The following is a 20,946-nucleotide window of genomic DNA, read 5'->3' as shown; positions in this document are numbered from 1 at the left end:
GACATTTTGAACAAAAAACCTGACAACAAACCTGCTCTAATTTTTTCTATTTAATGCAAAATCTGTCAGCCATCCCTCTTCTGTTGCTCATACACATGACTGATTCAAATCATCTGCAGCTGGGAGGTTAATGAGTGCACAATGAGTCGATGATTTGGTGTTTAACAGTATGGCCTCATTTCTGACGGTACACACAGCTTTTCACATCATATGTGTCAACCTTGAGACATCAAAAACAGGGAGGATTTCAAAACCAAAGGACTTTGTTTCCTGCGTTCTGGTGACTTTTAAAGAATGAAAATAGCAAAATAATAAGTACACTGCAAAGGCATTATTATGTTAAATAGGCCTACTTTTAATTCAGTTTTTAATTCTCAACTTGTGTGAATCTATCGTATAAACTAAGCTAATATTCATCAGTTTTCATTCATTCATTTCTTTGCCCCCTGCTTGAGTATTTATTTCTCTTAGTTCTCTCCAGCTCTCTCTCTGAAAGTTCTTTCAGACACAACGCGACAACGGCACCACTGCGCTTTGAAACCGGTTAATTCTGGCGGTATCACGAGCAGCTCTTCTCCGCGAGGAAAAGACATAGGTGTACTGTAGCACCCTATTGCCGTCCGGATGGAAACAGTAGAGCTTATTAACGCTGTACAGCGCCAGAAACATGTTGAGATAACGAAAAAGGGAAAAAAAAGGGTGAAAATTTGCCAGAAATCGGGAGAAATACGGGAGACTTATGACCCCGGGAGGAAGCTGGGAGGAAGCCGGGAGGAAGCCGGGAGAGGGAGAAGTATGTTTCACATCACAGCAGGAGCACCAGAGTATTTTGTATTTTTCCTAAATCTGAATAATCGTGGAAAATTTTACTAGAGGTTAATTATTTCAAGATTAGTGTAACAGGAGTAGCTGGAAAACTGCTATCATGGAACAGAAATCGGCATCCGCTCGGTGGCTGTTTATGTGAAACACTCAACCTTGACATTTGGGTGTTTGTGTTTACTCTGGAGGACGTGATGAATCACCGGTGTATTATCAAAGAGAATAACATCTCCAGCGTTAGTCATCTCTGCCGTGTGGGCGGATTTAGGGAAGAGATGACTGTGCTTGTACAGATGTGTGTGTGTGTGTGTGTTTATGTCCATGTCTGTTTATGAAATGCCATACAGAGAGGGAGGGCACGTGTGCGTTTACTGAGGTGGAAATGTTGCACCAGCTGTTCCTCTTTGAAGAGAGACAATGAGTGTGCTCCATTTCACTTAACATCCTACCCCATTTTCCTTCCTTGTCTCCTTTCCTTCCTTCCTTCCTTCTTCCATTTGTGATCCAGGCTTTTATTTTACTGTAATGCTGCCATCTACTCTGACATCACATCCACGCTGCTGCCGTGGCAACAAATGGATGAAACTTTATATGATGTTTTTCCTTTAACACAAATAGAAAGAAATTAAATAATTCATATCAATAAAAAGGTTATAAAGGTAAAGGGGTTGACAGTTTTGCCCATATGCTTCATATATCTTTGTTGACTGAGGTCCACATTCTTTTCTGCATCTGGGCACAAAAAAATAATAAAGTTGGATTTTTCGATATTCAAAGAAACCATTATATACCTACTATAAACCGCAATATTTTGGTCATTCAGAGCCACGAAAAATAGTTCTGACTACAACATTACAGAGGTGAACTTTTGGCGATGACAATGTGTTTTCCATTTTCTTAACTAAAATGAGAAATACTTGTGCTAAATCTTTAGCTGGAGAGAATGCTGCTAACTCTGCTAACTGTCTGTGTGCTTCCTGTGTTTGACCCCCAGGCTCTCAACGGCTTCGTCATGGTCCTTTCTGCCAGTGGGACCATCTTCTACTCCTCTCACACCATCCAGGACTACTTGGGCTTCCACCAGGTACTCTTTATCTATACCTCTGACTTGCTCATGTGAACTTCCTATTATTCTAATGTGGTGAAGAAAAAGCGAAAATCTAGAAATCCCCGCCGTGTCTGGGCATCTTAAAACACCTCAACACTGTCGGCTTGAATTACAGTGTGTATTTATTCGCTTTGCCTCTGAGGAAGGGCCGAGGAGATCAGTGTTGAAGTATGAAGAGGGTCAGGTGACTAACAGATATAGTCAACAACAATGGTTACTTCATTCAGAGTACTGTATAACCTGAGTGCAATCGGTGGTGAAGCAGACAGCACAACTATCCTTGAAACTTGTGCCACTCAACTGAGCTGCAGACAATTCGAAATGTTGGGGTCATGGGCCTGAGCTCTTTTAAACCTGTACATTAAAGGGATAGTTCTGGTGCTTTGAAGTGGGCTTGTATGAGGTACTTCTTAGTGTATTACCGACAGTAGACGGTGGTCGGCACGCCCCCAGTGTGGAGAAACAGACAGGAGTACAGACACAGGAGCAAAGCAATGTACTGCTACTTACTACTAACTAGCCACCTAAAAGAATCAATATCAGTTTAAGTGTACACTATATTTAGAATATTTTTGCCGGTTTACGTTGCCGTTAGTTATAAAGTCTATGTTTCAAGCCGTTATTTATGCTCTCGCCAAAGCAACCAGACTCCATTGGAAAGAAATGGTAATTTTACCTCACACACATCGGTTAGTTTGTTTGTGCTATTGTTTGACTTTGGTTAGTTTGGATTCACCAAAGTCACACAATAACACAAACAAACCAACCGATTGATCGAGGCGGCGTTGGACCACCAACTCCCTCGTGTTCTGCGAGGTAAAATTACAGTTTTTTTCCATTGGAGTCTGGTGGAGAAGAAAGCATAGACTGATACAACGGCTTCAGCTCCCTGTCGGAAAGGGCTGTCTAATGGCGAGGTAAAGCGGTGAAAACACAGGTGAGCCTTTCTTTTAGGTGGCTAAAATATGCTGCCTCCGTCCACAGCAGGACATTGCTTTGCTCCCGTGCTGCTACTCCTGTCTGTTTCTCCAAACTCCATCTACTGTAGGTAATACACTGACTATAGATATATACCTCATACAACCACACTTCAAAACACCCAAACTATCCCTGTAAGTGGGTCCTGAGTCCATGAGCTGACCGTGTAAGAATAGGACTAGTGCTACCTTGTCTGTCACATGTCCATCATCATGCCCACATAGTCGTCACTCCAGAGACTCACAATAAGACATCATATTTAACTCCGTCACTCTTAAGACTATGGAGCAGAGTTAGCCACAGAGAGGTGCAGATCTATAGAGGCATATATCATATGAAACATCCAGAGGCTCCGTTGTATACATTGACAGAGGGGTCTGGATGGAGGGCTTGCGTGCAGGATCTGCTGGGAGCGACTCGGGGGTCTTGTTTGATCCATCGGTCTGCTCCCTGCATGGTGCAGAGTCAGAGGCTCAAACAACCAAAAGACCTGACCTATTTATAGCTTAGCCTTTAGCACAAAGCAGCAGTCACAGCGGTGAGCTGCAAAGAACAACACATCTCTGCCTCGCAGCTCAACACAGCAGCACATACTGAGTACTCATGTTTCCAAGAAGTACATACTACAGGGAGAGTTTTCTCGTGCACCCTGCTGGAGACACCCTGCTGGAGACACTCTGATGGAGACACCCTGCTGGAGACACTCTGATGGGCCAATGGGACTACTGCTGCTAATGCTACTGCTGCAACTGCTACCACTAATAGCCTCTGTGACTGCAAACCATTACAGTAGCACACTCAGTTTACTAATAACTATAAGGGGTGGGGAAAAAAATGATTCACCAATGTATCTCAATTTTTTTTAAATTTTTTTTACGATTTTGAAATACATTTTTAATGCCAGAATTGATATTATTAAATAAATCCCCATACTAGTTTTTCAGGAGTATAATTTTCCCTACATCCTGCATGTCTCCACTCGCATGTAACTTATTTTGGCATGAGCTAATTCTTCCTCTCGTCATTGTTCCCCAGACGGACGTCATGCACCAGAGCGTGTACGAGCTGGTCCATACGGAGGACCAGCAGGAGCTCAGGAGAAACTTACACTGGGCCTTGAATCCTCCTCCTGCCGCTGCACCTGCCATTACCGAGGACTCCCCCCAAGGTGATCACTCTCTCCTCCTCCTCCAGACTATGATTAAGACCACAAAGAGAGGGACTGGATGAAGATTTCTAAACTGAAAGCCTTGTCTGAAGGGCAAACGAGTAATATACAACAGATTTGCAAGGAAGTTGGTTTGTTGAGATGAAGGGTCAATTTTATTTGACCACGGCCCCTGGTAGTGTTTCTGCAATCGATTATTTAAAGAAAACTCACTTTTTCAGTGCTTGTGCTCCTCCATCTGGGGATCTGGAGTTCCTACCGACCCACAAACTGTGAAATAAGACGACCCAGTCAGTTTTTTGTGGGCTGTCTAGATCAGAAAACATGTGATTCAACAAGCCAGTCAGATTTGTCTCCCCTTCCTATGTCACATGCAGGATCAATAGACCATCCTTTACCAAAGGAAAGGAGATAATGCCGTCCCACAATTCCTTGCAGCCGCAACATTTAAAGCGACGCACCGTTCTGCCGTTCATGAAAACAAACCAGATGCTTATCTTGCATGTTATTTTCATACAGTCATAAACTAATTACAATTTCAATACTTTTATAAATTTGTATGGTTTATTGACTTACATAACCTTTTAGCTTAAGTTGTACAGATTTTAGGGATATGAAGCATTTGAAGATACTCCCAGAAATAACATCACAATTATCAAAAATACCAAAGTAGGGACTGGCGGACCGTTTCTATTGCAGAGTTCAAAGGAATAAAGCATGTAAACATGCACTATTGGAAACCCAAAATACAAGTAAATGAGCACGGTATGTCCTCTTTAATGCCGAAAGGGCTGTTAAATCTGTAACGTTTGCAGACATTTTATGGATTTTGGGCATAACTGCAATCTTTTGCACGTGTTTTGCAGGCATTTATTGATTATGCATTGACTACTTCTTTTTGCATAATCACAAGTACCTCCAAGTCACTGTATCTGATATGTATTAACTTTAATCATTAATTACTTAATTACAAACTCTACCAAAGTTAAACATTGCTTTGAGCAGGTTTCTGTGTATAAAGGTGCAGCGCTCCACTGCAGTCCTCAGTCTGTGTGAACGAACACATCGGGACATGGATATCAGACGGTTAAGTACACACAGTTTCTGGCATTAAGCCATAAGACCATCCTCAGGTCAAGTCACATGACCCTGTAATCTTCACTGGGGTTTAGGAGGTGAAGTGGTCCCAGATCTGTATTTGGGCTTTAAGATGCTTACGTCTGTGTGCTTTGGTTCAGAGTAATGTGTTTAGCCTATAGTGACACAACTAACCCACTGCTGCATTGAGAAGCGGTTTACAGTCTCCTGCTTGAACTGCAACAAATGCTGTACCACTCTTGGTGTGTTAAGACACAGTTAGCTCCAGGCCTCATTACATAAGTGCATTTTCTACAACGGAGGGGCAACTGATCATATGGGACAAGGTTAAAGTCCAGCTCAAGAATAAACGCAGATGGCAGAATGATGGGTTTACTATTCAAATCTGTTCTTAATTATTAAGTCATTCCAACACACCAGGAATCAAGAAACACTGCTTCATAGTGCTCGTTATTTAGGATTTCCTATAGCGGTGTTTAGTACGTGCACTTACTAATCTTTAGACCATCTCTAGCTTCCGTAATGTGACATATTTCAGAGTGAATTTGATGTAACCCCGAGGTGTCCTGACCCCCACTAGGGGTCGCCAAAGCTTCATGAGGGGGTCGCAAGGCCTCCTTGATCTTTTAAAGTTTGGATTATTATTTAATATATAAACTCAAAAATGTAAGTTACAAACTTTAGTTAAAACAACCGAAGAGCTAATAGAACAATGGCCAAGTGTCAGGGAGAAGAAAAAACTGAATTCGTCAAAAAGAAGCCTATTAAGTAGTTATGATTGTTAAAATTAAAAAATAAATGTTTTTGTTTGTTTGTTTGTTGTGTTATCTTTTGTCCCTTTTTTCATTTTATTTCTTCTCCTTCCTGTCTACCTTGGTTATATGTCACGATGGTGGCTCACATCTTGAAAAATAATGTTTTAAAATTAATGAATACATAATACAGACAGAGAATTGTATTAAAAATAACAGGGAAACTCATTTCTGTTGAAATATTCACAGGAAATAATCTGCTAAAAATGAATTCAAATTGCTCGTTTTACACAAACTTCCTGCAGTTATTGTTCACTATTTGGGTTAATTGCACAGTTAATCAGTTGTTCTGTACTACTTCTGTTGTTGTTATGCATTTAATATAATATGAAATATCTATAAAATATGTCACTTAGTCAGTTTACTCAATGATAGAAAAGGGTCCCTCAAGGAGAAAGTTGTGGAGGATTGTTAGTTCACTGGCTTTTTACTGCCAGATTCTCAAGTTAAACTGACTCTACTTTATAGTCATTATATATATATTTTTGTAATTGCAGAGATGGAACCGGACAGCAGCTCCGCTGTGGTCACCTACAACCCCGAGCAGCTTCCTCCAGAGAACTCATCCTTCCTGGAGAGGAGCTTCATGTGTCGCTTCCGCTGCCTCCTGGACAACTCCTCCGGCTTCCTGGTAGGTTCAGAGTTCAAACACGAGAGAAAAACATGCAGGATAAAGGCATATTATTATTATTAACAGAAAGGTTTAAGAACATAGCTTCAGGTTGAGAGGAGCTAAAGTATTATTGCTTTATTTCTGTGATAGTTTACAGTATGTTGTGTGTGAGAATTTAGATATAAACATTATTTTTAGCTAATAAAAGATGTGATCGTTCAGAACGTCTGGAGCGCATGGATGGACAGCGGAGAACTGGATCACTCTGAAGGTCATGGGCTTCATAGAAAATCTCAAAATACATCCCAATCACATTTATTGTGACACATCAATCAGAGTCATTCCTTGCCAAAGCTACGTTGGGGCTCTTCAGTCTGTCAGATATCACCACATTTGAAGGACTTCCTTCATTTATGTCCCTCTCTTTCCAGGCTCTGAACATCCAGGGCAGACTCAAGTTTCTGCACGGACAGAACCAGCGGCAAGAAAACGGAGGGAAGGCCCCGCCTCAGCTCGCCCTCTTCGCCATCGCCACCCCTCTGCAGCCTCCGTCCATCCTGGAGATCAGGACCAAGAACATGATCTTCAGAACCAAACACAAGCTGGACTTCACACCGTTGGCCTGTGATGCAAAGTAAGATACCGACATGCGACATACACATCAACATCCCATACATGTCTTAATGTGAAATATCTACACGGCTTGTTCAGATGATTTTATACTGATTAAAATAGCATGTGTGGTTTTATTCCCCTGTGTGTTTGTGTTGCTGCAGCACTTTGAAGATCATTTATTAGATGTAAGATGTGTTGGGTCATCATCAAAAACATCGTTCATTGTACACGTGGTCTTCTTTGTACAGGGGGAAGATCGTGCTGGGTTACACCGAGGCTGAACTGCGGGTTCGAGGATCCGGCTATCAGTTCATCCACGCAGCAGATATGTTGTACTGCGCCGAGAACCACGTCAGAAGTAAGTAGTGCTGGAACGCCGTCGTGGTTTAGGGGTTAGGACACCGGTTTGAGTCTTTGTTGCATCTCCCTCTCCCTGGTTTCCTCTCATCTCTCTACTGGCGGAGAAAATGTTAAAATACTACTAATAATAAAAAACAGGTAAGGTCTGTTGTTATTTTAGAGAAGCCAACTAAATGATTTGACTGAGTGTTTACCACATATTATTTAGGAAGTTCTTTGTGAAAGTTGGGAAATATTTCATCACATCATAATTTGCAAGTATGGAAATAAAAGCTTTCGCCAACACAAATTTAAAGACAGATTTTGAAGAGGCAAATATGCTTTTTCTTGACAATGCACTTAGTCCTTTTGATTATGTGTCAAACTACAGAAAGTTGTATTCTCCAAATACTTTGATGAGACTCATTTCAAGACACCAATGTGAACATATCTTGAGTCGACACAATATTTGAAAACTTGTTTTGGGGAATATTTTAAGCCTTTTATTAGACAGTGGACAGTAGAGAGCAGACAGGAAATGATGGGTGTGTTGAGAGATGTGGAATGGAAACAAAGGTTGCCAGAGTCAAACCAGGGCCGCTGCAGTTACACGGTTAGTGCCTCAAACCTTTAGATAACAAGCACACCCCTACATACATACAACTAGGGGTGTCATGATTTGATTTTTGATTTAAACATGCCATTGCTAGACTACGAAGATCTAAAGATCAACAGATCTTGTCTTTATGCCCTGACAGCTGTCAGTTACACTTTCAAATTCTTAAAAAGGCATAAAGAAAACACGTTGCTATTTTAGATTCAGTCCTGTGAATAAAAAGTTGAGGAGGTCTGGTCCAACCTGGTCAGTGAGTTCAGAGAGCTTTCGTAAGTAATCCTGCTGGATTACGGAGCAGATTGAGCAAAGCTGCAGAGCTGCCAGAGGAGAGGATAGGGCCCACAAATCCACCGCAGGAGCGAAGCATCAGAGATGATCCATACAGCAGCAACCGACACACAGACCCCCTCAGGGGTCAACGATAGTTTACAACCAGCGGTGGGGTTTAATCAAGATGGAAAAGCAAGTAGGACGTCTACGCAGAAGAGCCAGCTGATCTCCTCCGTTCAGAGACGTTATTAATGTTGAACTAGGATTTTGTGGCCCGCATTCCCAATTTACTTCCCATACAAAAGGAAGAGATATCGCTGGTTTTATGGGCTCTGACATACCGCTTAAGGGAGCATCTTTAATATCAAAATTATCTTGTGTAAGTGATCCAAGTAAAACTTTTTCACCCTCTGTACTTTGTAATGTAAAGCAGTGAAAGCACATTTACTGAATATATTTCTAATACCTAATCACTCGCGAGAGGACGTCAATCAGTTGGCCCTAATTAATACAGCTGTGGACTCGGTCACTGCTGAAATAACAACCCGGTGTCACGCCAAAGCGTGTAATAGACCCGCCTGCCCACCAGAGTACAGCGTGTCAGTGTCACATTTTACCTTGCACAGGCGTGAATATTACACACCTGTATTAACGTGCAGTACCAGCAGGGGGCAAGAAAACCACTTAGTTAGGTTTAGGCAAGAAAACCACTTAGTTAGGTTAAGAGAAAACATCATGGTTGGGCTTTAATTAAGTATATAAACTTAGTAAAACATGTACGGAAACAACGTAACGTACGGGAAACACGTGACAAAACGTCACTAACGTAACTTGCAAAACAAAACACCGGCCTTGAACACGCGTCTCCCGCTTGAAAGTCCTGTGTTTGTTTGACCTACCCGCCCACCATAAGTGGTCTCTCTCACTTTATATACTACGGAACTAGCTTTAAAGTTAGACTTCCATCACTACACAACACGTGACCGTCACTGCAAAACACTGCACCTTCATGCTGGCGTGTAATATTCACGTCTCGTCATCACAAAACAGGACATTGACATGCTTTCTACCGGCAGACAGGCGGGCCTGTTACACACTTTTTACCGTGAGACTGGGCTGGAAATAATGTGCTTTCAGCAGGTTTATATAAATTCTGTTATACAGTTCACTCATTGTTCCATTGTTCCATATTTGTAGTGATGAAGACTGGAGAGAGCGGTCTGACCGTGTTCAGGCTGCTCACCAAGGAGAATCGCTGGAAATGGGTCCAGGCCAACGCCAGGCTGGTGTACAAGAACGGCAAACCAGACTACATCATCGCCACCCAGAGGCCTCTTTTGTATGTTTTTTTAAATATATGTTGTGTTATACACAAACAAGATGTACCAGTTATTAGTCAAAGACAGGCAAAATAAACTCGCAGCAACAGGAATAAATTCTAATTAGCCATGTGTTTTAATCTGATTCATGCAGAACCATGTATAGAAGCATGTATGTTTGACCCATTGTTAAACACGTATGACTCTTATAAGACACCTTCAATCATGGAAAAGTGGGTAAGCACTAAACCAGCAACTCTGCCAGAAACAAAGCTAGCAACTTTGATCCTTAATAAATGAAATAATCCTGTTTTCTGTCTTTCTAGGGATGAAGAGGGAGGAGAACATTTGCGTAAGCGCTCCATGCATCTACCCTTTACCTACGCTACAGGCGAGGCCCTCCTCTACCAGTCCAACCATCCCATAGCAGCCTTTAGAGATGGAGGCCATGAGAAAAATGGCAGTAAGTCTAAGAAGAGCCGGACTGAAAGGCTTTTGCGGGATGGTCTGGACCCCGGCTCTCTTCTAGGGGCACTCATGAGTCAGGATGAGTCGGTGTACGTTTGCCAGCCCGCCCTGGAGCCCAAAATGTCCTTCCATAGCTTCTTCGGAGACCAGATGGGCTTCTCTGACTCCGAATCCTCCAGCTTGCACAGGAGCTGGGACGAGCCGAGCAACGGCGTGCTGGGTCCGGGCGTCACGGAGCCGGGCACCAGCTTCGACCCACTGCTGGCTACTCTGGACTCGCTCTCCCTGGAGGGCCACGGGGTCGTGGATTCGGAAGAGGGCGGTTGTTCAAACGGCGAGCTGTTCGGAGCTCTGGAAGGGCTGGGGCTGAGCGCTGAGGACCTGGAGCTGCTGCTGCTGGACGAGCGGATGATCAGAGTCGAGATGGACCCCGAACGCGTGCCCACCTTGGACGACCTGCTGACAAACGACGAGATCCTTTCGTACATCTACGACTCCATAGAGGGGAAGGTGGATTCCACAGAGCAGGTGCCTCCCAGTACTGCCTCGGCGACGGCCACAACGGTGTCGCTACCTGAGAGTAACGCCACTTCTGACGCTAATGTTCATATGCAGTTTCCTCACCATAAGCCTCCCCTGGTGGGGCACGCCCCCATCCTCCAGCTGTCCCAGCAGATGCAGCAGCACCTGAACATGCGACAGGATAAAGTGGCGCATGACTGGGGCCAGCAGAGCGACCGTTTGGCTAACACGATAGTCAACGGAGAGCTGCTGGGGCAAAATCAACCGCTCACCAACGGACAGTGGACAGCGCAAAACATTCTGGTCAGTGCAGGGATACAACTGGAACACTATAAAACACAACAGACTATTTTCAATGGCAAAGCCTCAGAGCTGGATGGAGAGCATCAGCAGCAGCATCAGCAGCGCTACCTTCAGCAGCAGCCCAGGGTGCAGAACCACCTCTCACAGCAGTGCCACGCCAAACAGAAGGCGGCCAACCTCAACGGACTGTGTGGCGTCTCCGGCGCCGAGCATTCGACGGGAAAATCCCAGTGGCAGGACTTTGGATTCAGCGAGAGTCTGGGCAGCAACTCCTGCCTTGATAACAGCCAAAAACCTCTGACAAACACCTCACTAGATTCTTGCATGGATTATAGCATGCCTGATGTTGACAATGCGGATTACACGATAAGCGGAAGCGGTTTGTTTGGGAGGAACGGACAGCAGCACGGGGCCGAGTCCGCGGTCTCGTCCTTCCAGGGGATGAACCATAAACTGCAGCAGGAGCAGATCCCGGTTCCTTTGGCTCAGGTCATCTCCAGCCTGTCGCAGTGCCCTCCCCCCAACGCCTCCCTGGAGCAGATCCTCGGAGTGGGCAAGCCCTGCCGGCAGTTGGACCACTACGGCATGGTGACCTCTGAGATCCCTCATGACCCCAGTCCCAACAAGGTGAGGATGCTGAAACACTGACATCTCATAAAACATGTGTAATATACATCAAGCATTACATAGTACAGTATTGTTTACTACATTATATCCTTCAAATCTTTGCTAGATGGATGAAATTGAAATCAGATGAGTCATTCCACCGTGGTGGTGTCAGGCCTAACATGTCTATATGCTGGAATAGGAGGATAGCTGCCAGCCCGAGGCAGAGACCTAAGAAGAGGCACAACGCTGTGTTTTTCTACATCTGTGTCTTGTTTGTTTTGTTCATTTAAGGTCACTGCTCAATATTCAGACATTGAGAAGACACGATGTGCTGTGACCTACAAAACATGGAAGCGCTGCACTGTTGAGAGCATGAGAGAAAAAGTGTATATGTGTCTCTCGGGATCTACGCCTCGCTCAGAGGCCGACCTCCATGTCGGCATTAACCTTTTCCTAACATACAGAGACCGAGCGAACTCTGGTGAATGCAGCGTGAAAAATGTCTCGATATACTACAGGCAATGTCACTCTCTACTACCTAGAGTGAGTTTTGTCAGTTACTGTCAGCGTCAATTTTGACCAATGAAAATAGGCTGGAGGAGCAGGTGCGTCAATCTTTGCATAAATAGAGCAGTTTTTCAAACAAGCGACACGTTGCTTAACCTGTTTGCTGACGCACGGAGCAAAACTGAAATAATCTGATGTTCTCTTACCATAATAGTACTATTTTAGGAGCAAACAAATTCAGACGCTGGCTGCACTCTAGTATTTTATTTATACAATGGTTTTGCACTCCATTATTTTTTTTTTCTCGTAAATTTGTCTCTTTAATCTCAGAGAATGAGTGTTTTCCCATAAATTTATGTTTTTTTTCTCGTAAATTTGAGGCTTAAATCTCAGAGAATGAGTTTTTTTTACCATAAATTTGAGATTTTTTTTTTAGTAAATTTACCTCTTTAATCTCACAGAATATGATTTTTTTTTTCCCATAAATTTCTGATTTTTATCTTGTAAATTTGTCTCTTTAATCTCAAAGAATATGAGTTTTTCTCATAAATATATGATTTTCTTTCTCATAAATTTGCCTCTTTGATATCAGAGAATATCAGATTTTTTTCTCGTAAATTTACGTCTATATTCTCTGAATTTTTTCTCAGAATATTAACCCCCTCCCCCGGCTCTGTGATTATTATTTTTTACCTACAATGGCCCTAATACGTCGTTGTAGATACAGCCAGTTATGAATCTGGATGTTGAGGGGGGATCTGTTTCTTGAGCATTGCCTCCTCTCACTCCATATATAACTGTATTTTCTAATATGACTTCCACCTGTCTGTATTCACAATGTCCTCTTGCCTTGTGCAGATGGAGAACGGCTGCCTGCTGAGCAGTACTTACCCAGGAGGCTGTGCTCTGCCCAATAGAAACGGAGCAGCGCCCCCTACTGTCCAGCTGCCCGGCCCCGAGACTCTGCCCAGCCTCCCCGACCTGCCAGCCACCGGCTTCTACCTCTGACCAGCTGACCGGGAACAGTCATGCAGCAGGAAACACACACGATGACTGGACCAGCCTTATACACCTAGACAACACAACAAACCAAGCTGAAGAAACGTAGGCCTATATGTTCTTTTCTTTCTCTCGTTTCCAATTTGTAATATTTTGTGTGTGTGTGTGTGTGGGGGGGAGGGAGAGGGGGGTCAATGTGTTGTATTTCAAGTCATATTATCATGAGTCCTTTGTTTACAATAATGCAGTCAAGAGTGCTCCGTTGAATTTATGTGAAGTAATGCAGAGACGTAAATATGAGTTTTTAAAGATGAGTTTCACAAATCTGCGTTCAGATACAACACGAAGCAGAATTTAGAGGCAACACTATATATGTTTGTTTTTTTTTAATCTAAAAACACATCATGCATCTGTCAGGTCACATTGGGTTGTTTTATTGTGCACGCAGTGAAAGTGCAAGATAACACAAGGTAGAACATATTGAGATATACTGGGTTAATACTGGGTGTTATTGGAGGGTAAATGACTGATGCCAGTTTACCAGTCGAAGCTGAATATAAACCATTAAATATCACCTTATTAGTAGATTAAGGGATAAGAAAATTGGTTCATAATTTGTCATTTTTCAAGCAAAAATACTAAACATTTGTTTCTCAAATATCAAGATTTGCTGCTCTTTGTCCTATATTGAATTAAATTATTATTAATAATAATAATAATAATCATTTTATTTATATAGCACTTATCAAAACAAAGTTACAAAGTGCTTCACATAAAAAAAAATGTAAAATGGTAAAACCCATTAAACAGAATAAAAACTAAAATCAGGTGAAATCAGGGAAGGCAGTGCAATAAAAGTAATTTAGACCGTCGACTCAGTCCGTCTTATTTTGAATATCTTTGAGTTTTGGACCGTCATTCAGACATGACGAGAGTCATGACGAGTCATGTTCAGCTCTGGGAAATTTTGATCAGCATTTTCTGATATTTTATAGATGAAACGATTAATCAAAATAACCAGCAGATTAATCGATAAATGAAATGATCGGTAGCTGCAGCCCTAAAATGTAACGGAAGCAAGAGAACTGAGGAGCAGAGAGGTCGTCGTATGTCTCCACTTCATGAATGTACAGAGAAATATTAATATCTGAAGCATCAAATGCAGCTCTTTATTGTGACTTTATAATAACCATCATTTATAAATGGTAAATTAAGAGTTAATTAAACTTAGTTAAGTTATTTTAACAAACAATGAAATGATAATTAATAATGTTTACTAATTAGTTGAAATGATGGTTATTATAAAGTGTTACCGTGATTTCTTTTCAACCTGTTTTTAATCATAATTTGGTATTAAGGTTATTTGGTTCGTTTTGTATCTGAACGCTCCATAAAACACAAACAAACACAAACACTCCGTCAGTTCACCTCCAGCGTGATTTCAGTCGACAGTATCGCTCACAGTTTTACGTCATGCTACAAGAATGTAATCTTTCAGTGTTCGGTGATTTCTTCGTTGAACTCGTCATCAACGAGATGAATCCATATATGTTTAAAAAAAAGTATAGAAAATGGAAATTAATGGCTAGAAATATCCTGCACTTTATTTCAAGCACTCACTTAATGCAGATGTGTGGTCGGGGATACTGGGTTATAAAAGAAACAACCAGTTGATCGTTGAAGCTACGGATGCAACATGGACCAGTTTGCATTTTTCTTATTCTTATTTTGAGGCACATTTCAGGTGACGGGTTAATGTCCTCACAAGCACAAAACACTTCTGTACAATTGTTAGTGTCATTATTTTTTTTATCTTTCTCCACTTGAATAATTTTTTCTTTCTATAATGTCGGACCTCCGGATGAGTTTTCTTTCTTTTCTTTTCTTTGGTTAACTGACTTGATTTTAGAAGAAGTCCATTTTTAATTTTCTGTATTTATTCCTGCAGCAAGTAAGCATTCTTGATTGTTTTGAAGTTGATGTGTAAGACAATCTCTTGTACAAAAAGAAAGAAAAAAAAAAGAACATGTAATGCTTTGTCATCCTCTTAGCTAAGCAGTGGTTGCACCTGCTCTCCTGAGGGAATCAGTGAATCCAGACACAACTCCATCATAGAACAATCACAGTTTTTAAAGGAAAAGTCTGACATCTTTAGAGACTCTATTCGACTGTTATCAGCTCATTAAAGGAACAGGGTGTAGCATTTTGGGGGATCTATTAGCTATTAGATCTAGTATAGTAGAAATGGAATATAATATTCATAACTATGTTTTCTTTAGTGTATAATCACCTGAAACTAAACCAAACACTGGCTCTAGAGAGAGTCTTTCACGTTTTTACGTTACCTGAAGGCCACCGCAGTTCTCCAACACGCTCGAAATTGCGGTAACGTGAGTCGCAGAGGGCAAAACCGTGATACCACCAGCGACCGTCTGACTTCCGTTGCTTCTAAAGTAGTGTTATTATCAGAATCGGATCAGAATCGCTTTATTTGCACTCGGCAGCTCACGTTGGCGCAGTCTTGGAAAGGGAGGAATGAGCGGAGCCGGGTACTCAGTTGGTTGCAATCTGCAACCTCACCACTAGATGGCACCAAATCCTGCACACTGTACCTTTTTAAATGTGTGTTAGGTAAGGGATAATGTACAGCGAGCCAGTCATTGTTGTGAAAGAAACCCCAACAGGGGGATGCCGTGGAGGGATCTTTCATCACCCTGAAGGGGATTCTTTCACAACAACGACCCGCTAGCTGTACATTATCCCGCTTATTACACGGTGACTTACTTAAAAAATCAATTATTTTACACAAAAAATGGTCCGCCAGAGTCCGACATCAGAACTGCGGCCATAGCAACGGTCTGTTATACATAACAACGGTCTGCTATAAAGAAATAAAAGACTGCAGAGCCAAATCAGAATCGTTTATATCATAGATGTGGGTCAGTAGGGGCCTGCTACACCTACTACATGGTGAAAGTAAAAAGTTGTGAAAGCGAAACTTAAAGCAACACGTAAAACTCACTTTGTCGGTTTCACACGGGATGGAAAACCCGGTCTCCTGGGTGAAAGTACTCTGTTTTGTGTCCGATCCATCGACCCCACAGCGCCTTACTTCCACTTTTGCTCTTTTGCTCCAGTCATAATTACTACGGTCACTAGAGGTCGCTGTCATCTTCTTTTATTCCTTCTTTCAGTGATCGCCCATGTGAATAGATGACGAAACCTCCTAGTGGGTGTAGTAGGCCCTTTTTGACCCATATTTATGAGGCTGATAACGGCCATTTAATGAGCTGATGACTGTTAACCGGCTTGGGGAATCCTCTTGTGTGCTGTCTCACGTAGAGTTGGAGGAAGCAAGGATTGTTATAAACACACAGAGATGACCTTATATAAATATTCTCCCCCAACAAAATGTGAGACTTTTCCCTTTTAAATGGTAGAAAGCTTGGCGATATATATCAGGTCAGTAATTTCAGGTCTACACAGCGTCTCTGAGCAGTTACAGAATGGCAAACACTGAAAAACCAAATGTGAGTATTAAAAAAAGAGATCTCTACTGGAAGGATACAGATCTGAATGTTTCTTGTACATAAACAGAAACGACTGGAAAACGATGCAGAGTAGAATTATTTCACGGCGAAGAGATGCTGAAAAGAGATTTCCATTTTAATTATTCAAATAATGTCATTACTATTAATATAATTGTTCTATGTTTTATGTTGAAATGTGATACACATGTGGTTACATGTCATTCGAATTGACTCTTTCCCTTTCTTTTTACTACAGCGGAAATGTTTGCTATATTTAATATGATTGATGTGACTTATTAACAATGTGAAAAAAAAGATGTGTATATAAAGGCAAAACAAGCTTTTGACAAATACAGGTATGTACATAGTTTTACGTCAAGTCACTCGTTTCAAGCACTATTTTTAAAACACATGCTTATCAAACTCCTTTGTTGATTCTTTTGTTGTTTTTTAATTGTACATAGTACTCTCATCACGAAACACTGGACTCTATGACAGCCTGAAAATGGTGCCATACTACTGAGACTTGTTGAATAGGCTATAATGTTGGAGAGTTTAATTTTTGTCTTTTGTTTAGCCACAGTTAACTTTAATAACATGCTAACAGGACGAGGTGTAGGTGTTGCAGATTCCACCCGTTGTCCTTTGACTGCTTGTTTCAAAATGTATTATTTTCTTCCTTTTGAAATAAAGGATTTCTTCAATCACTAAAGTGAAAAAAAACACAAAACATCTTGCGAGCTTATAACTGACCACATGTGTCTCTGTCTCTGAGTCCAACAGTTTTTCTATTCACTCGGAGAGTAAACGATTAATGGCAGGGGGGTTTCCTCCTGACATGTAAAGGTGCTATGTGTAGCATTTTAACATCAATAAATCATTACCACATTAACGCTGACAAGTCTGCATAATTACTGTAAACATAGCCGCTGACAACAACCCACACTGATGCTAATTTTCCAGCAGAGGATCACAGGAAGTTCAGCCCTTTAACACAGAGTATAGCAACCCAATCTTAAAGGAAGGTGTATAATATCCCCTTAAAACTCAGACTGGCCGCTATTCTGTTTTTCGGAGGTTGTAGCTGGCTCAGTTTTCAAGTTATTGGACATATACTGATATCACGTGAAACTAGAGAATCCTAAGGAATCCATTGATACCATGTCATGCTACCTTGTTGGGAAAGAGGCTAAATAACGTTACGAAGTTCCGCTAAATTTTGGCGAGGAAAAACTGGCATGGCGATTTCCAAAGGGGTCCCTTGACCTCTGACCTCAAGATATGTGCATGAAAATGGGTTCTATGGGTACAAAAAGTGTTTGTTTTTTTCTTTCAATGCACTCCTATTTCAATCCTCAGCCGCCACAGAGAAAACTAGAATGGCACTCGGAGAGCGCAGACCGCCGCCAAGCTGCCCGAGTACGATTGCCCCCCCCCCCCCCCCCTCCCTCTCTGTGCAGCTTGCGCCATCACCCATGTGTATTTTTGTTTATGTTGAGATCAGCTGTACGTAGCGGAGCATCGTAAAACACTTCATTCAAACTGGACAGAAACAAAATAAAACTCACCTAAACCGTCGTCGTTACTCTTTCCAACAATCACCAAGTGTGCTTTGGTCGAACTCGACTGTAATTTCAGCGAGTGCCGAACCTACAGTTGGAGTAATCCTGCTAACAGACAAACAAACAGACCAACAAACCAACACTGGTGAAAACATAACCTCCTTCCTAGGCCTTCGGCCTTGGCGGAGGTAATAACTATGGTAGATTAGCTTGAGGCTCATTGACATCACTATAACTGGGTAATATCACTCGCCTGGAATGGCAGGAGAAGAGGACAAAGGGGATGTGGATGGGGGACAGAAAAGTCTCAGTGTGCACATATCTCTCCTTTTATTAGCCACCCTAGATGTAGATCTGACATACAGCCGTGGTAAACTTCATCTTGCATCCTTATTTTTCAAGATAAAGCCAAGAATAGCTAAATTTAATACGCATATTTTGAGGCTAATGTCATAAAGAGGCAGTGGGAACGTCACTTTGAGTCTCCTGAGGGCGTAGCGGCAGCAGCAGAAGCAGCAGCAGTGGGATATTTCCAGGGTGAGGCTGGATGGTGGTTGGAGGCACTAAAGCTCTCCTTGTTTACTCAAAGACACATCTCGTCTTTATTGTAGTCTAACAAGGCAAAAGAAAGAACAATGGGACTAAGTGTGCCCGCGGCATTTTGTTATGGAAGTGAGCTTTGTCAGGCTGCAGACATATTTAGATAATAACTGGCCAATTAGAGTCCCTCTGAAGTGGAGGGAGAAGGGACTGCTGCCTGGGACGAGTGAATCATCACCCGGGTACATCTGCTGTCTGTCAGGGACACGCTGTGGTTTTCATGGACGTCAAAGAGAAACGTCCTGCATGCAGGGACATCACAGTCCAAGTAAAAGTTGTGAGTGTGTCGGTGATTTGGTGCATAACAGGCCGTTTTGCACATGTTACCTCTACTACTATGACTTACTGTGTTACTAGTGGTAGAAGGTAACTAAGTAAGCCTACATTTACAACATTTTGAAGTACGTCTTTACTAGATTTCTTTACTTTTTTTTACATTTGAAAAGCAAATGTTGCACTCTTAACACTTATTTTAGTTACTTTTCTATTAAAGCTGCAGTGGGTAGAGCTGTAGCAAATATGATTTAAAAAAAAGAAGTTATTTTTATAAAACACTATATCCTGACAGTAGTGCATGAGACAGGTAATCTGAAAAAGACCATGTGCCTCTGTGTCCTCCGGTGTCCTCTGGTGCTCCTAACAGCATCTGCAAGATTTCACAGACCGGAGGAAAACAAGCAGTCAGAGCTGATCTGGAGTCTGCCGTCCAGCTGCCGTCGTTACTGTAATGCCTATTTCTCTCCTCAAATGTTTTCAGAATCATCTTGTAGTGTACTGTTTAGCTGTAAAAAGAGAAAGTTTGTGACCCGGCAGCCAGATCAGTTGAAGAAATACCAAGCACCGCCCACCAGACGGAGCACAGCCAATAGGAACGCTCTCTCTCAATGAAATTACCTGTGATTGGTCAAAGTCTCCCATCATGGGCTAGATGTTCTAAAGCCTGAAAACAGAGCCATGAGGAGGTGCAGAAGTCTAGTTTTCTCTCGGAACACTTGAATTACAATATGCTGAAAGGTTATTATGGAATTTTTGCCCAATAATGCCCCCAAAAAATCTGCCTACTGCAGCTTTAATGTTGGCTCCTGTTCCATTTAAGTCTCTAAGTCATGACACAGTGACAGTCTCACAACAACGGGACTGAAACCAAAGTAGCTAAATAGAATCTGCAGTAATTTTATTATTGACATTTTATGAAAAAGGGTGATTCCAGTCTGGTCTTGGTGATTTATAATAGATGTTGTGTGTAATAATATTGGCCTGGTACCATGTCAGTGCATTGAGAACCCCCACAGACCCTCACAGGTGTTTTCACTTAGTCCGACCCGATCAGATGTCTGCTGCGGTCGACGTTGGGTGGAGCTTTGCTGGGAATTACATGAGCTCATGAAACAGGTGCAACACAACTAACAGGAGAGTGAAGACTGAAGATGTCAACCGGTCTCAGGTCCTGTAGAGGTAAAATTAATAAGTGAAAACATCTGTGTGGGAGCACCAGGGTCAGGAACAGCCTTTCAAATGTGACACATGATCACCGCTGAAGGCTTTCATACCAGGAATGTTTCTTCTACCTCATGGCTAAAATGAATGACTTTAAACTGTTTCTGTAACGTTAATACACACCCTGTATTTGCCTCTGACATGAATAATCCTAGCCTATTTATTTAGTTCCTCAAGTAGTATACCACATTCATTTTGGATTAATAATTTTGCATGTGTGCACACACAAATAACACTATCTTGTAACTCCTCTTGCCCCCTAAATATAGCTCATTTGTAATAATTAATTTTACTTATACTTTAATTATAGCTACTTAAATAATTTTACTGGAAGCCTGGAAACACAGTTGAATTTAAAGCAAAGTTAAATGTGTTGAATCGGTGGTCTGAGTCTCCCTCGGTTGTTCACTTTGGGTATTACAACGGCTTTCCAAATGTCTCCTGTCCTTAAAGGCCCTGTACGCCCACACAGGTACCACATGAGGTCAGACAACAGTCTTTGTACCATCTGTGGCAAGCCATTTAAACATTTCATAACTAGACTGTATGTGTATTGCAGATATCAATAATTCAGTTCCTCCTCGTCAAAAA

The 20,946-nt window shown here is 42.0% G+C and overlaps 1 protein-coding gene and 1 long non-coding RNA gene across 2 annotated transcripts in view; both read left to right on the top strand.

Moving 5' to 3' along the window:
• The window catches only part of LOC141781852 (aryl hydrocarbon receptor-like), a 44,224-nt gene extending 26,636 nt beyond the window's left edge, over nt 1-17,588 (top strand). The window contains exons 4-11 of the mRNA XM_074657760.1: nt 1,817-1,906; nt 3,944-4,076; nt 6,484-6,617; nt 7,031-7,233; nt 7,463-7,572; nt 9,637-9,778; nt 10,085-11,678; nt 13,026-17,588. Of these exons, the coding sequence (XP_074513861.1) occupies nt 1,817-1,906; nt 3,944-4,076; nt 6,484-6,617; nt 7,031-7,233; nt 7,463-7,572; nt 9,637-9,778; nt 10,085-11,678; nt 13,026-13,175 (2,556 nt within the window). The 3' untranslated portion in view covers nt 13,176-17,588. The remainder of the gene's footprint in view (nt 1-1,816; nt 1,907-3,943; nt 4,077-6,483; nt 6,618-7,030; nt 7,234-7,462; nt 7,573-9,636; nt 9,779-10,084; nt 11,679-13,025) is intronic.
• Nucleotides 17,589-20,183: 2,595 nt separating this feature from the next.
• Nucleotides 20,184-20,946, top strand: part of LOC141782585 (uncharacterized) — a 1,570-nt gene continuing 807 nt past the window's right edge. The window contains exon 1 of the long non-coding RNA XR_012597142.1: nt 20,184-20,313. This is a non-coding gene — a long non-coding RNA (uncharacterized LOC141782585). The remainder of the gene's footprint in view (nt 20,314-20,946) is intronic.

Source organism: Sebastes fasciatus, chromosome 14, assembly GCF_043250625.1.
Source record: "Sebastes fasciatus isolate fSebFas1 chromosome 14, fSebFas1.pri, whole genome shotgun sequence".
Lineage (NCBI taxonomy): Eukaryota > Metazoa > Chordata > Actinopteri > Perciformes > Sebastidae > Sebastes > Sebastes fasciatus.
This window is presented reverse-complemented; position numbering and strand designations above follow the sequence as displayed.